Source organism: Peromyscus eremicus, chromosome 7, assembly GCF_949786415.1.
Source record: "Peromyscus eremicus chromosome 7, PerEre_H2_v1, whole genome shotgun sequence".
NCBI lineage: Eukaryota > Metazoa > Chordata > Mammalia > Rodentia > Cricetidae > Peromyscus > Peromyscus eremicus.
The window spans coordinates 71,782,258-71,797,087 of record NC_081422.1 but is presented as its reverse complement, the minus strand read 5'-3'; the positions used below and the strand labels follow the sequence as shown (position 1 = coordinate 71,797,087).

Sequence of the window (14,830 nt, the reverse complement as noted above, 5' to 3'; positions counted from 1 at the left end):
CTCAGGCTGTGGAGCAACTGGGAATTTAGTTCTGTGCTCACATGAGATGTGACCATCAAGTCACGACAGCCTGACTCACCGATGAGCCCAAATCCAGTGCAAACAGGGAGGTACACAGATATTTGAATGTCGTGGCCTGCTTGGTAGAGTGTGCTACAGGTTTCCTCCATTTTCAATGTGGCTTTTTACAATCTTGCTTTCCAATGTGATGTATTTATTAAGAGACTAAATTTCCCATTACCAAAGACAGTTAGGTGTTTTTGTTGTTGTTGTTGGAGATAAATATGCAATTCTTGTTGGTCTTTGAAATTTGGAAATGATTTTGAAATTGCTCTCCTGTTCTCCAGAGGAGGACTCTTGGAGAAATGGGATCCTCTAAGAGGTTTTAAACAATGATGTGTGTGGGTCCCTGGCAGTGTGTGTTGAACACTTAGACTGGGCCCATTGCCAGACCCCGTGTATTCTTAGTCAGCAGCCGAGTTGCTGTTCTCTGCTCTTAGTACAGGACCAGCACAGTGACTTAAACCGAGGGCTTTGTCAGAAGCACTGGAGAGGTCTTTAAAGAAATGGATTCTCAAGTCTCAGGTCCCATAAATCCAATCCATTTCTCCTTGGACCTTGGCGGTTCTTGGTGGTACTGGGAACTTGTAGCTTTGGTATGGGCTATTGTGAATGGTCTTGGGGCCACACTATGTGAAGCATTGCTGTATAGGCCTGTGGTATTATACGCATGTAGGTTCATGTCTTTTTTGTACTATCTAAAGGCCATGTGCTTTTGCAGAGTTACTTGCTCTGTTGAATCCTTTAAGTGAGAATGATAAATTCATCACGGACATTGTGAGGAGTGCAGTGAATATAAACAAAGCACTCAGCTCTGTTTCACACATATTATATGATGCTAATTATGATCAGAAAGAAAGGATTTCCATTCTGAATTGCTGATGCATTTGTCAGAGGGAGTATTGAACACAGAGTAAGAACCCTGTACTACACTATTGCATGCATTCTACTGTGTGAGTACGTAGACATTCCCTCCAATGATTCTCTTTAATACTGGTGGTTAAAAAGTGTCATGTCCTTGCAAGTCTATCAGGCTCCCCTTCATAGTTTCCTATGTGACACTTACTGTTCTTTCTTCTTCCTTATACTCTGTTCCTCCACCTACTTGTGTGTATACACACACACACACACACACACACACACACACACACACACACACACACACGGAGAGAACACAAGCTGAGCATGTTTTAAGGAACTGTTGTAGTACCCGAGGCTTAGCTCAAGTCCCTTCTGTTCAGGGATTGAAATCTGGTGACACTGGCTTACCAAGGCCTGGGAACTCTTTCTGGACAGTGAGCCTGACTTCTCCTTGTGCCTTTAGGGAAATTAAGGCAGCCTTCAGGTGGGCAAACATTCCTCTGAAACTTTTTGCTTTGGGCAATGTGACCTTGATCTTACTAGGAGACAGGGCACATTTTAAAATTTTATTTATTTTATTTGTATTTGCCTTCAGTGCTAGCAGTGAAAAATAATACTTGGCTTTGGCCCATAGTGTTGTGAAAACAGAATGGATGCTTCCCGTGCCTGGGATATGTGCAGGTTTAGCTATGCCCAAGCATGGCTTAGCGGGGCCCAAGCATGCTGCTGCCTTTAGTTTTCATCGTTCCTTTGCAATATTTGAAGTGGAATAACGACTTTTGTTCTTGCTAATCATTTAAGGCTTTAACTGAAAGTTTGGTTTTTGTAATGGGAGCTCTTTTGGCAAGTGCGTGAAGGTGTGTCTGGTGTAATTCCAGCATCAGAAACCATTTATGAGAAGAGCTTTTACTCTTCAGTGGTGCCCCTGGCAGTGGGCACTTACGAGATAATCTCCACACGAGGATGATGGTGAACATGGTACCAGAGAGTACCTCGCTTCCTTGTTTGGTATTTCATAGTTCTTGACTTGGTGGTAATATTGAGGATAAGTTAGTCTTAAAACATAATAGATCCTGGGTGCATTCTGGACTTACTGTAAGCCTCGGCTCACTACCTGAGACAATTTATAGGAACATTTCCCCTGGAATCTCTTCCAAAAGGCTCTTGGATCTTATGCAAAAGAAACACCTGGAGAAAGAAAAGTGACTTAGCTGGGAGTGCTCGGTGCCTGGTAGCTGCAGAGACCGCTAGGAAGACTTTTGTAGTCTTTTATGGATCCCAGAATCCATACAGCAGTTTGTAGTCATTGATTTTGAATACAGCTTTATCACAGTAAGAATGTGTGCATGATGTGTTCCTTAGTCAAGATTTTACATACTTTCTAGGAAAATTTGTGTGTTAGTGTTCTGCTGCTGTAACAGATACTTCAGGTAACTACGAAGAGTTCACAATTTCAGAGGTGCAGTCCAAGACTAGTTGGTCCTGTCATCTTTAGGCCTGTAGCAAAGTGTGCGACAGAACTCATGTCTCTCCTCATGCTGAGGAGAAAAAGAGGAAGAGCAGGGAGCTAGACTCTTCTGTTTCCCACAAGAACATGTCCCCAGTGAGCATAAGACCTGCAGGTCGCACAACTTTAGGATTCCACCTTCTCACAGTATTGGCATGTTGGAGCCTTTGCAAGCTCTTCTGGATCCAGGGTAGTCCTAGTAAACTGAAGATCCTTTTGAAGGCTAAGCAGGAGAGCTGAGGAGAAGGGCAAGGCCATGCGGTACCTGCTCCTTGCTCTTCTGTCTCAGTCTTCCAGCACTTCTTGTAACTGCTTTTGTATATGCTGAGCGGTCTAAATTCCTCTAAAATCTAACTCCATCTCCTTGAAAAGACCTCTGAACATTCATTAACGACTGAGAAGACAGTCAGGATTGTAATTAGGGCTTTAACTGCTAAGAAACGTTCTCTTGGCTTGGTATTTTCAGAGGAGAGTTTTTGCTTTTGTTGTGTTTGTTCCAATTTTGGAAATTATCTCAACATCAATTTTAGAAACCTTGAAAAATTCAGAAATGTTTCAAAAGGAAGGGAAAAAAAAGTCACCTTTAACCTCTACTTCAAAGAGTCCAGCCCCCAAGAGACTGGCTGGTTCCTGGCCTGCTTTCCAGGTAGCCAGCTGCTAAAGGAGTCTGGAGGTGTCACTCCCCAGCCCCACACCTGCCGCCTGGCACTCAGCTCTGTACCACACCTGCTTACCTGGCATATTGCAAGTCCTTTTCTTTAGTGGACTCTGAGTGCCTTGAGGAGCCTGTGTGTCTCCACAGGGTTGATCGGAATGCTGGTACTCAAAACAGATTAAGGAGTTTAAGCTAAATTCTATACACTTTTGTCTTTACATTATAGAATTATATAAGGACAATGCTGTATAGTCAGTACTTTCATTTTTTCCTTCTATGTACTATGAGGAGAATTTTAGGTTTTTATTGAGTGACGTACAGCATACAGAAAGAGATAGGGGTGTGTATGATGAGTGGCGAGTATCCCTTCTACCTCTTTGTAAAGCCCAGGATGGACACTCATTTGTTGTTTCCTATCTTTCCATGGATAATCTGTATACACTCACATATGACTACATGTGATCTTTTATAAAACCTGCCTTTGAAATGTAGGGCTGTGGTGGCCATGTGAATAGAGGCAGCCCTCCTGAAGGCATCCCAGCACCCAGTCACACCCTGGCATCCCGCTTTAAAGACGGTGAATGCTCCGAGATACATAGTGAAGGGATTTTGCCAGCTCATTTCTGTGGTGGCAAAAAAACAACAGACACCCAGAAAAAAGGAAATAAAGTAAGTGCCCGTCTGTGAAATTGTTGGATAAACTGTGGTGTGGCTGTGGTGCAGTCTTTCCAAAGAGGAGGTAGAGATCTCTCTCAAGATTGCAGAATATTATCTTCCCCAACCGTGGAGAGTTTGATTGATGTGTGGCTGTGTATGTGTGTTAACGGATGATGTCATAAGCACGAAGAAAGCTAAGGAAGGGAGGGGCTAGGTGAACATGCTTTCCCAATTAAAGTTTTTCTTCCTTTTTAATGTGCTCTTGACATCCTTCCCAGAATAGATGTCAAGGTCACTGAAGTGATTGCCACATCTATTTCCTTTCACTTTTAGGAAATGGCAGTGGGTAGTTCAATCCCCATTTAATTTCATCTCATACATGCTTTTATCCTCTGGTGCATGAGTCACATAAGGCAGAGGAGACAGACTCACGGAAGGACGGCAGAACACTTTGGTACGAAGAGTTTATCTTGACTTCAGGCTTCCAGGGAGGGTGGTGACCCCATAGGTAGCTACGGGTGCGGCACTGTTGGAGGACGGGGCACGGCTGAAACAGTACTGCATGGGGGCGATCCACACAGGGAACCGTCAGAGCAGAGCTTGGCTTACAGCTCTCTGGGGCCACAGACAGAAAGACTCAGAGCTTTGGAAGAGAAGAAGGCAGTGAGGGCCAGCTAACTGGGGTGTCTCACTAGAAAGAGGCAGAGGGATGCAATGGGGGAAGGTTAAGAATGGAAAGGCATTTTGGGGAAAGACTTTTGGGTGTCTTTTCCACTTTGCTTCTCAACATCCCCTGAGTTACACATCTTGCCTTAGTGTATCCCATGTTTGTGCTCCCAGCAAGCAGAACTGTGAAGGAAAGGAGAGATGTCAGTCAAGGGGGCTGGGGAAGTGCTGGAAAAACCCAGTCTTTCATTACCTCTCTTTATATAAGTGCCTGTTGTAAGCCTCCGGGGAGTTAAAGGGCTGTTAGCAGAGCCCTGGGTTATTTGCTTTTAGACTGTGGAGGAACTTTGGACTTACTTAAAGGAATGGGAAACTTCTGTTCTGCAGACCAAAGAGGTGGAAAGCCAGGAGAGGCAGGGGGTGAAGCGGGGCCCTGTATTGTGTTTGAAGCCATGAGTACGCCACCATCCCCAGCTCCCGAACCTTCCAGTCTTTCCTGTAGAAATGTTTCTAGTTTGCTTATTTTGTTAGGCTATGCCCCTGGAGAAGTGTCATAGCTCATCAAGCCTTTTTTTTTTTTTTTTTTTTTTTTTATGCCATATGGCAAACAAAGTGAGATCTGTCAGCCAGAGGCAGACCACCATCACCCGAAAAATAATACATTGATGAATGCAGCCTTAGAAAGTGTGTGTTGGGGAACTGTCAGCAGGATATGGGATGACCATTGTCATCTGGAAATCAGCTGCTGGGATTACCCTCAGGAAACCCTCCCATGGTTGAGCCCTTTAGCATTCTCTCATAGAGGGCAGGTGGGGGAAGGTCCTCAGTCACTTCTGCCCTCACCTAGTTGTATTTAACCCTGTTTCTGCTGCTTGTGGTCTTGGGGGTGGGGGGTGGGCGAGAAGCTAGAGTCTCTAGGAGGTGGGGGGTTGACTGGGGGTAGGATTGGTAATTCCTGAGTCTTCATTTGTCATGGAATAGGGGGCAGCTGCTGGAGACTCACTGGCTCACCAAACTGGACTTGAATAGCATCCTTTCATGTGTGTTGGGATCCTGTCTAGGGTGAGTAGACAGACACTCTGTGCAGGTCCTCAGGGAAAGAAATGAAACATTGCGTACGTGACTGTTGGATTCCTGTTGAGTTTATAGTTTTAGTTAATGTGTATAGTTCTGGCACACGATTCTTGGACTCAAATTACCCGCAGAAAACCTTTCTGCAGTCTTTTTATGAACATTGCCTTTAGGCCAAGTCTCCACGACTGTCCTGAATTTTTGGGTTTTTGATCTAAGAGCAAGACTATGCATTTCTTGGAGCTAAATCTGTTCTAATTAGATTAGCACATCAGTGTAAAACACAGTGCAGTCAACTCTGAGAGCTTTCCCCACACACCTGCTTTTATGTTAGTTTCAGGGACCCTAAAATTGGCAGTATTTATGTACTGGAATGGAAAGAAAGTTAGAGCTAGAGACTGCTCCCAGATAACTGTTACTGTTTGCTAGCTGCCAGCGACTTCTTCATCTCATACATGCTTTTATCCTTTGGTGCATGGTCACATAAGGCAGAGGAGACTGACTCATGGAAGGACGGCAGAATGCTGTTTCCCTGGAATAAACAGAGTGGTCTCTGTCACAGGCTGCTCATGCAGGAGTCTTTCATGGGGTGGACACACCTCTTACCAGCATGCCAGTTAAAGCTGAGGTCTCCTACTATAAAAAGCACAGCCCCCTCCCTCAGCCCCAGGGTCTTCTAACAGGCAGGCAAGCCTGCCAATCAGCATTTGTAAAATGGATGTTGCTTGTCCAACCAGTTTGACTTCCTACCTGTCATCTTACTCCTCAGCCTGTTCTAGACATAGACTACCACAAGAAGGTGTCATTCATACATGACCGAATTACAGGCGCTTCATTGAAAGGCACGGGGCATTATTTGCTATAAGGGAAAAAGTACATGCTGAAGTCACACGTAGTAAAATCATAATTTGCCGAAGATATTTGTGAGCGAAGTAGATATGAGCAGGGAGAAAGAACAAAGCAGTGTGCAAAACTGTCAGCACCCAGAGGCACCCTGGGCACTGCTTGCCAGAGGCACACCGGGCACTGCTTGCTTTGTATCCTGTAGTGCCAGTCACTTAGAACCATCTCTGTGTGTATTCTTCTCTGGGTGTTAGAGCATCTTCCCTTTATCATTTCAAAGGACCCATGAGAATCGGTCACCCAGCTTGCTTCAAACAGTTGGAAGCAGACATTACTTCCTTTCCTCCATGCTTGTTACAGCATGCGGCGCTGGTTCTCTGTGGGCTTTCTCGGCAGAGCGGCATTTGTACACAGCTTGACTGGCCCTGGGGGTTCTGTGTCTGCCTCAGATCCCAAGTAACTTGCCTCACTCTCTCTGCTTGTTCTCTAAGGACAAAGCCACAGGTGACTTCCCTGGGCCTTCCCATAGGCATTTTGCTTTTAATGGCTACTTCCATCAAATGTAAATTTCAATTTATGGCCACACTAGACAAATATAATTCAGGGTTGAATCATTATTACATATTCATTGTTACTCAGTTTTTTTTTTTTTTTTTTTTTTTTACTTTTGATATTAAAGAAAATAGAACATCTTGAGGGCCCCTAAAAATAATGTGGGCCCTTGTCACTCTGTCTCCTAAATGTTATGACTAGGTCTCCTGGCTCAAGGATGAATGATGATGGTGCTTCTCTTTTTTGTCATTTAGTCTGAAAATGTTTCGTGGTCTTGACTATGTGAGTAGTTCTTCCTCCTCCTGTTTTTCACTGTTTTGAGATAAGGCTTCCCGTAGCTCTGGCTGACAGGGAGTTCACTATGTAGTTCGTCATGTCTGTGGACTTGCGGCGGTTCTCCTGCCTCTGATTTGGAGGATTGGGATTGTAGGCATGTGTCACCACCCCTGGCCTTACTTGTTCTTAGTAAACGCTTTCTACTATCCTTCTAGGTTATTGTTAGTTTAGATTTAGAAGTGCTGCGCTATTAAAGGTGCAGGGACATGTTAGCGGAGCTGCAGTGTGAGGTTGGCTTTGGAAGGATGCGATGATGGTTAGTTAGTCCTTTTCTTAGTAACACTCGACTTGTTTTTCATCCTTTTCTCATTTACTTTTTAATGTGAGATTAACTTGTGTTTGCTTTTTAAGTGGGGCCAGTAAAGAGTATTTCAGTGCTGATTTTGAAATAAAGTTTGTCAAAGAGAGTATCATTACCACACTGGTCATGTGTGGAGAGAGCATCTCTCTCTATTCTTACCCTCTCTGTGTTTCCGGGTGCTCTGAGAACGGCTGAAGGGTCTGGTGGCTGGGATGGAGCACAGAGCCTTGGCGATAATAAGCACATAGCAATGGAGGGAAATCGCCGAGGCACTGAGGGAGGGTGTAGAGGTAGCAAAGGCTCACATGCCCACCCAAGAGAGCAGGGAACATGCTGTACACTGGACTCTTCATTCCTCAGACAAATGGAGCAGCTCAAAATAAGGGTCCACAAGCAGCCAGAGCAAGGCATTCAGTGACCTACACACCAGGAGTGGAGGCCATAGGGAGAAGTAAGACGTGGTTTCTTCTGCCTGAGCTGCTGTACTCTAACCCGGGAAGATCTCTTTAGTGTTCTGAGAACCAGGAAAGTTGTTGGCATTCCCACTGTCTCCACAAGCCAGGACCGGGAGCAGTGAAAACATGTGTTGCTAATGGTTGCTGGGGAGGGCAGGCTTCCAGGGCTCGGATTGTCGCTGGGCAGGAGGCCAGTTCCTAGTAGACTCATGGGCTGTGAAGTGGTTGGTTCACATTTTAGCTCCGGTTCACTCAGGGTTACCAGACAAATGGCCATCTCGTCTGTGACTGGCAAAGTATTGAAATCTCATTGAATGTAACTAAATTCTCATCTGTTTACCCCCACCTTGTCCCCATAGAACATGCTCCTTCAGAATGTGAGGAACGAGCTGTACATAGAACTCATTCTCACTGAATTCTTGCAGACTTTTAACCTGCATGCTTATTTTTTGGGAGATGCGGGTCTATCTCGTGAGTGAGGAAGACTGGGCTCCGTTAGGTGCAGACCTTTCTGTGTGCTAGAAAAGGCCAGAACTAGGACTACCGTGATGCTATCCTGAGTCTTTTAGAACAGTCATCACCAATATCCATGTTGTCATTATCAATGATGAAGCCTAGAGTCTCCTGAGAGGAGGCATTGCATAGGTCAGATTGGCCTGTGGGAGTCTATGGGGGGGGATTGTTTTGATTATTAATTGATACAGGAGGGAAGCACCATCCCTAGGCAAGTAGTCCTGGGCTATCAAAAAGCCAGCTAAACATGAGCCACATAGCAGGGTTTCTCCATGGTTTCTCCTATACTTCTTTGGTTGTAGGTGAGTTCTTGTCCTGACTTTTCTCAGTGATGGATTGTTACCTGAGAGTTGTAAACAGAATAGATCCGTTCCTCACTAGGTTGCTTTGGTTGGGGTATTGCCATAGCAACAGAAAGGGGACAGGACAGTTCTGTTCTACTCTGTTGATGTGACAAAACACTGACCAAAAGCAGCCCAGGAGAGGAAATGGTTTATTTCATCTTATGTCTACCATCAGAGGAAGCTGGCAGGATCTCAAGACTGTCAAGTTGACAATCAAGGCTAACCAGAACAATACACAAGTGGTCAGGCACTTGGATGCATTTCCAAAGCAGAAACCTCTTTGCAGACTGGATGGCATATGTCCAGAATGTCGGTGAGTTCAGCTAGTGCATTTGTAGATGACAGTGTCTAAAGGTTGGACACCCATCTAAGCTTTTCAGTACTCTCGATCCTTATTGTGACTCTGGGGTTAATACTGGGTCTAGCCTGCCTGTGTCTGAGGGGTTTGAAGTGTCTATCATAGCCCTTCACATGGGCCTGTCATGCTGTTCCCATATAATACTGTCCTCATTTGTGAGGCTTTTTTTTTTTTAATTTAAAAGTAAGTTTCTATCAGCATGGAAAAATTTGATAGAAATCAGTTATATTTTTACATTTAAGAATTCTTTGTATCACGGAGTGGTGGCACATACCTGTAATTTCAGCACTCTGGAGCTGAAGCAGGGGGATTGCAAGTTTGACGTTTCTTCTTCTTTACAGTCCTCCAGAAAATTTCTATGATTTTTGCTACCTGACTTGGCCATTGCTTCCTTCACATTCTTTTTATGCACTGTGCCATACATTATGCTGTGCTTGAATTTTGTCATATGACCCAGATAATCTATAGATTTCCTTGTTGCTTCTTGTAAACGCTGTATTTACATGCTAGTCAGTCATAGGCCAAAGTGTGTTATCACCCAGTGTTTCCGTAAATTACCTTGGCAAACTTTGAATGTGAGGCAGGAAATATGCCCAGACGTTGAACTTGGAGAACCCGAGGGTCATTAAGGAGCTTTCTAGATTGGTTGCACATCTGATTCTGCAGTTCCTTCAGGAGACTATTCCCAGTGGTCGCCAGACCTCCCTCTTGCATAGACCTCACTGCATTTCCCCGAGGACTCTGCCATGTTTGACTTCTTTCACTTTCTTAGTGCTGAACCGGATCAAGCCAGTCTGATTCTTTTCTCATGGCAGGTCTTCAGATAACTCTGAGCCATGACTGGACATGCAGTTACTTGACTCCAGTTCGCTGCTTCCCGGGGCGTGATCAAGCTCATCACTAGGCTTGTAGCCTGGTTACTCTGTTACTGTGTTTCTGGGTCCTGTGTGTTCCTCGTTGTTGCCTGTTAACCACACGTGGGGAATTGTGTAGCACTGTCCTTTAACGTTTGGTTTATATGTGCTCAGGATTTGCTACCTCATAAGAGTTACGGAGAAGGTAGGAGGTCAGATCCCAAAGTCCTTGTTTCGGAGCCTGCATTAATGGGTGGGCCCAAGGACCCATATGCCTGACGTAGTTGTCCCAGGATGTCAAGACTGTTAGACTTGACTCTCGCTCTTCCGGCACAAAGCTGCTCCCTTCTCCCATTTGTCTGACCAGGGAATGGGAATACATGTGAGCCAAATATCCTGAACTGGAACTTCAAATGCATTTCAATGGACAGTGGTCAGATATCATCATTCTACTTTACTGAACAGGTACTTTGGGTACCTGTTGACATGTAGCAGTGTGGTAGGTGTTCTGAGACATGGTAGACTATTTAGTTTACTCTAATTCAGCGGGGGTGGGGTGGGGGGGGAGGTTGTCCACCTGTTGAAGAAGCAGAGAGATAAACATCTTTTGTTTTGCCCGGACAGTTGGGTAAAGCTTCAGAGAAGTGGTATTTGCAGAGTAAGACATTGGTCGATGGGGAAAGGCATTGGGAACAATAAAGTCATGACTGACGGCAACTGGTTCATTAGCATAGGAACATAGGGTGCTGGGTCTTGTGGGCGTGGGAACTGAAGTTAGAAAAAGCCACCAGGGCAGAGTTGGAGAGAACATTGGACTTGCAGCAGAAGCTGGCTGAGGCGTGGCTCCGCCGCTTTGCACCTGCCAATTTACAGGGTACTATGTTGGTGGGATAAGAGCCAGCACTTTATAAGTTCTTACAACCCACTAACATTAACGATGCTTTTAGCATGTGCCAGGGTTCTTGGAGTTCCTACCTTGTGCTGTGACGAGTGCTCAAGCTTTGAGAAGACATGTTTATATTGTGTTAGGGGCAGGTAGACTTACTTTAGCTGGTCTACTTGATGATATAATCACACTTCGTAGGGTTCCTGAGCATGTAGAAATGCAGTCTGGATCCATGGCTCCGACCTGTAAAGGAACAGAGCCTGTTGGGGAGGTAGAGGCTATTACCTCAAAGACGAAGAAAAAAAAAATCCAGTGTGTAATTTACCTTACCAGTGTTCTTTCCTTTTTATAATTAGAATCACAGTCTGCTGGTAGTGTGTGTGTGTGGGGGGGGGGAGGGCGGGGCGGGGAGGGGGGAGATCTAGCTGTGCCATCTCAGGTGCCCAGGGTTGCTGGCAGGTCTTCAGGCAGAAGAGTTCTGTCTCAGGGTAACACCTCTCTGGGCCTGAGGCAAGCACACCACTCAAGGGCCAGCCTAGCCAGAGTGGTGACAGTCTCCTAAAGCATGTGCCTTTTCTATAGTACAGCCTCCCAGCTCCCCTCCTGTCTCCCCCTTTTGTGTCTCCCTTAGGGTCACTTAGCCTTGCTGGCCTTGCGCTGAGCTTCCCTGGCATCTCTCCAGCCCTTTACTCTGTATTTTAACTCACCTCTGTGTTGTTTTTGTTGGTTTGATTAGTGTGACGTACACTTTTGGAGTTATTTGCTGTGTTTGTCTGGAAGCCTGAGTACCTGATGGATTATGGATTACTGGATTTATATTTACGGTCTACTCTTTGAGACCATGTAACATGTGACCCTTGCAATCTGTTGATTTCCCTGTAGCATGGCTTTTTGTGTGTGGTCCTTCTCTGCTTTTGCAAATGAAAGCAAGTCTTCCGTTTCCATTGCTGTTTAGAACTTAGCTGCATTTTGAGAGTGTATTCCAGGGGTAGCAAGATGGGCAGATTGGAGTTTCAAATATTTGAGAAGGTGTTGTAACTCGGATACAAAGACGGATCTGGTTCTATAATACCCACAAGCAGTTATTACAGCTAACATATTATCCACTTCTCATATGCAGCTACTGTTCTAGATATGTTACCAGTATTCTCTCACATAATGGCCACCGCAGTAGAGACAGACACCATGATTGTTCATCTTCCCCGATGGAGAAACCAGGTGTTGAGGAGGCTGAGCTGCTTGCCTGAGCTCACACAGCCGTCCAGTTAATTAGGGAACCCTAGAGACTTTGGACTCCATAGCTCACTTGGCTTTGCCATTGATAATAGATGGGTGTGGCATTTGACTGTGGTTCTGCATCTCAGCAGTGATTGACCTGTGTAACCTGGCCTTGGTGGGTACCCTCTCTGTGCTTCATCTACTTCCCTTGCAGAGTCAAGGCAGTGGCCTGGATCAGGCTGTGTTTAGCTTAAATGCAATTGTACGCATAGAAGCCTTACCTAATATTTGGCACATTAGGGCTATTTCTTGCTGCAGTAGTGAAAGCCTTGAATCCCAGCACTGGGGAGGCAGAGGCAGGCAGATCTCTGAGCTCAAGGCCAGTCTGGTCTTCTGAGCGAGTTCCAGGATAGCCAGGGCTACACAAAGAGAGAAGATTATTTCTCATTATTTTAGAGCTGCTTTTGTGAAAAATAAATAAATAAAGCAGTGGTGTAAACTTTCTGAAATTAGGGTTTCAGAAGCACTCTGTAAATGATGCATTTGAATTTTAAATTGCCGTAATGGCTATATGTGATAAAGTCTTGTTTAAGAAGTCTAGGCATCATGGGCTCACACTTTCTGGCTCTGGAAGATGTTTTCCACAAGTTCCAGAGACAGAGGAATGGAGAAATGAGGACCATGTCTCCCCACTACTCCCAAAGGTCCCGAGGATAAGGTCTAGGGAGCCAGGACATAGTAGCCTTGCTCCCTAATGTACAAATCTGGGCAAAGAAACTGACCGTCAGCTGGGAGTAAGACACTGGGAAACTGGAGCAGAGAAGTCATGGAGAGCACTGAACTAGCTTAGAAAACTGCCCAGGGACCTTATGGAGGGCTAGTCACACCTGGCCCCACACCTGGGAGCTCTTCTCATGTTTCCTGGAGGGTCAGGTGCCAAGGATGCTCTCTCACACTTCACACTGGAACTATGTTTGGGAGTATCTTACAGCACCACTCCTTTTACACATAGGTGTGTTGATGTGCGTGTAGGTGCACACTGTGAGTGTGAGTGCACCTGTATGCAGAGGCCAGAGGTTGATGTCTTCCTTGACCGACCTTACATATTCAGGTAGAGTCTCTCCCTGGAACCCACAGCTCACCAGTTTGGCTACTCTGGGTAAGCTAGCTTTCCCTGGGGATCCCCCATGTCTGGCTCTGAGTGCTTGGGACTGCTTGTGGACTGCCACGCCCACCAGGTGTTTATGCATGTGGACTGTTGGAGATCCAAACTCCATCCTCACACTTTCACAGCAGGCACTTTACCTGCCACTTGCCAAAGTCTTCTGTGCTCCCTTTCTGGAGTCCCCTCCCTCCCTCCCTCCCTCTTTCTTTTTGAGACAGGGTTTTATGAACTTCCTTTTGGATTGCATGTCACAGAGATTTCTGACTCTGAGAACTTTTGAGGTGATCTGCTGAATTTGTCCCTTACTAACTAATGTTTTGAGCAACCAGCTGGCCCGCGATCGCAAGGACACAGCCAGAACTAGCTTCCAGAGCTTAGTGACAGGGCAAGAACTGTAGCCCTCATTTATGGTAGTAGGGTAGCTCACCATGTGGCCTCGGGCCGCCATCCATCATGCCTGTAAGGTTTTGTATTGGACAAAGTCAAGAGTGTTTTGCCTCTTACCCAGGTTGCCAGCAAATAGTAAAAATACAGCTCACAGATTGTTAAGAAGAACATCTTTTAGCCGGACGGCTCCGCAGGCTGCCTGTCCCCTTCATGCAGAAAGCAGACTTAGGGCTTGAGCATTTCATCAGATGAAGGTGCCCGTTGCGGGAGTTGCAGGGCTCCTGTGTTCCAAAGGCTCCTCTTGTGCCTCAGACAGAGAGGCGATTCAGACAGTTCTCACGTAGGCCGCTGTCTGTGGCTCTTCATCCGGATTAGTGTTAGAATTTGATACTCGGTTCAGTTTGTGAAGCTGAACTATAGTGGTCAGTGTGAAATCTGTTTGGGTTTTGCATTGTTAAGTTGCTAGGGGATACTCTGAGCTTTTCCATTCCACTGTTTACTTTGCTGTTTTGGTCAACCAGTGGAAGTAGCATGAATTTAGTCAATGTGAGAAATTTAAATATACGAGCATTTATTTTGAAGGTCCAAGGCTGTCTGTCCCTTCAGGAGCCACAGAAACTTTGGAATAGAAACCTGTGTGGATAGAGAGGAAGGCTTATATTAAAATTACAGAATTTAAATCTTAAATTGTAATTATAAAAACATGTATTTAGACTAATGTTCAAGAAGTTCAGGAAACATTTAAGAAGTTCAGCCTACTTCTATTATAAAATTTTACAGTGATTATAATTAGATCATTATATTTCTAAGTGTCTAAAATCTAGTTAGAGCCTAGCAGTCCAAATACACGTCATTGTGTGGTTAATCCAGTTCACATGGCTTGTTAGTGAGTCCCCTGGGGTCCTGTGGGACTCTGGGGTGTGTGTATCTGTGGACTGGGTTAGTTTTCAGTGTTTGCTGCCTTCTGCTGCCTGAAGCTTTCTCTCCTCTGCTTTGGCAAAATACTGTGGCAAGATCTTGGTGCAGGCTTTCTAAAATAAGGGCAGTGGCATCGTGGTTACCAGTGCATAGCTTCCTGGACTTCATGGCTTAAGAGCCGAATCCTTGGCTTCACTCTGTTGTGTTAAGCGGTAAGTCATGT

At 45.3% G+C, this 14,830-nt stretch overlaps 1 protein-coding gene across 3 annotated transcripts in view; it reads left to right on the top strand.

The window, feature by feature from the left end:
- The window catches only part of Lrrc1 (leucine rich repeat containing 1), a 119,921-nt gene that overhangs the window by 19,028 nt on the left and 86,063 nt on the right, over window positions 1–14,830 (top strand). The window contains exon 1 of one of the 3 annotated variants that reach the window (XM_059268256.1): window positions 8,929–9,134. The exons of the other annotated variants lie outside the window; for them this stretch is intronic. Coding sequence (XP_059124239.1) covers window positions 9,120–9,134 — 15 coding nt within the window. The 5' untranslated portion in view covers window positions 8,929–9,119. Of the gene's footprint in view, window positions 1–8,928; window positions 9,135–14,830 lie in introns of those variants that run through there. 3 annotated transcript variants of the gene reach the window in all.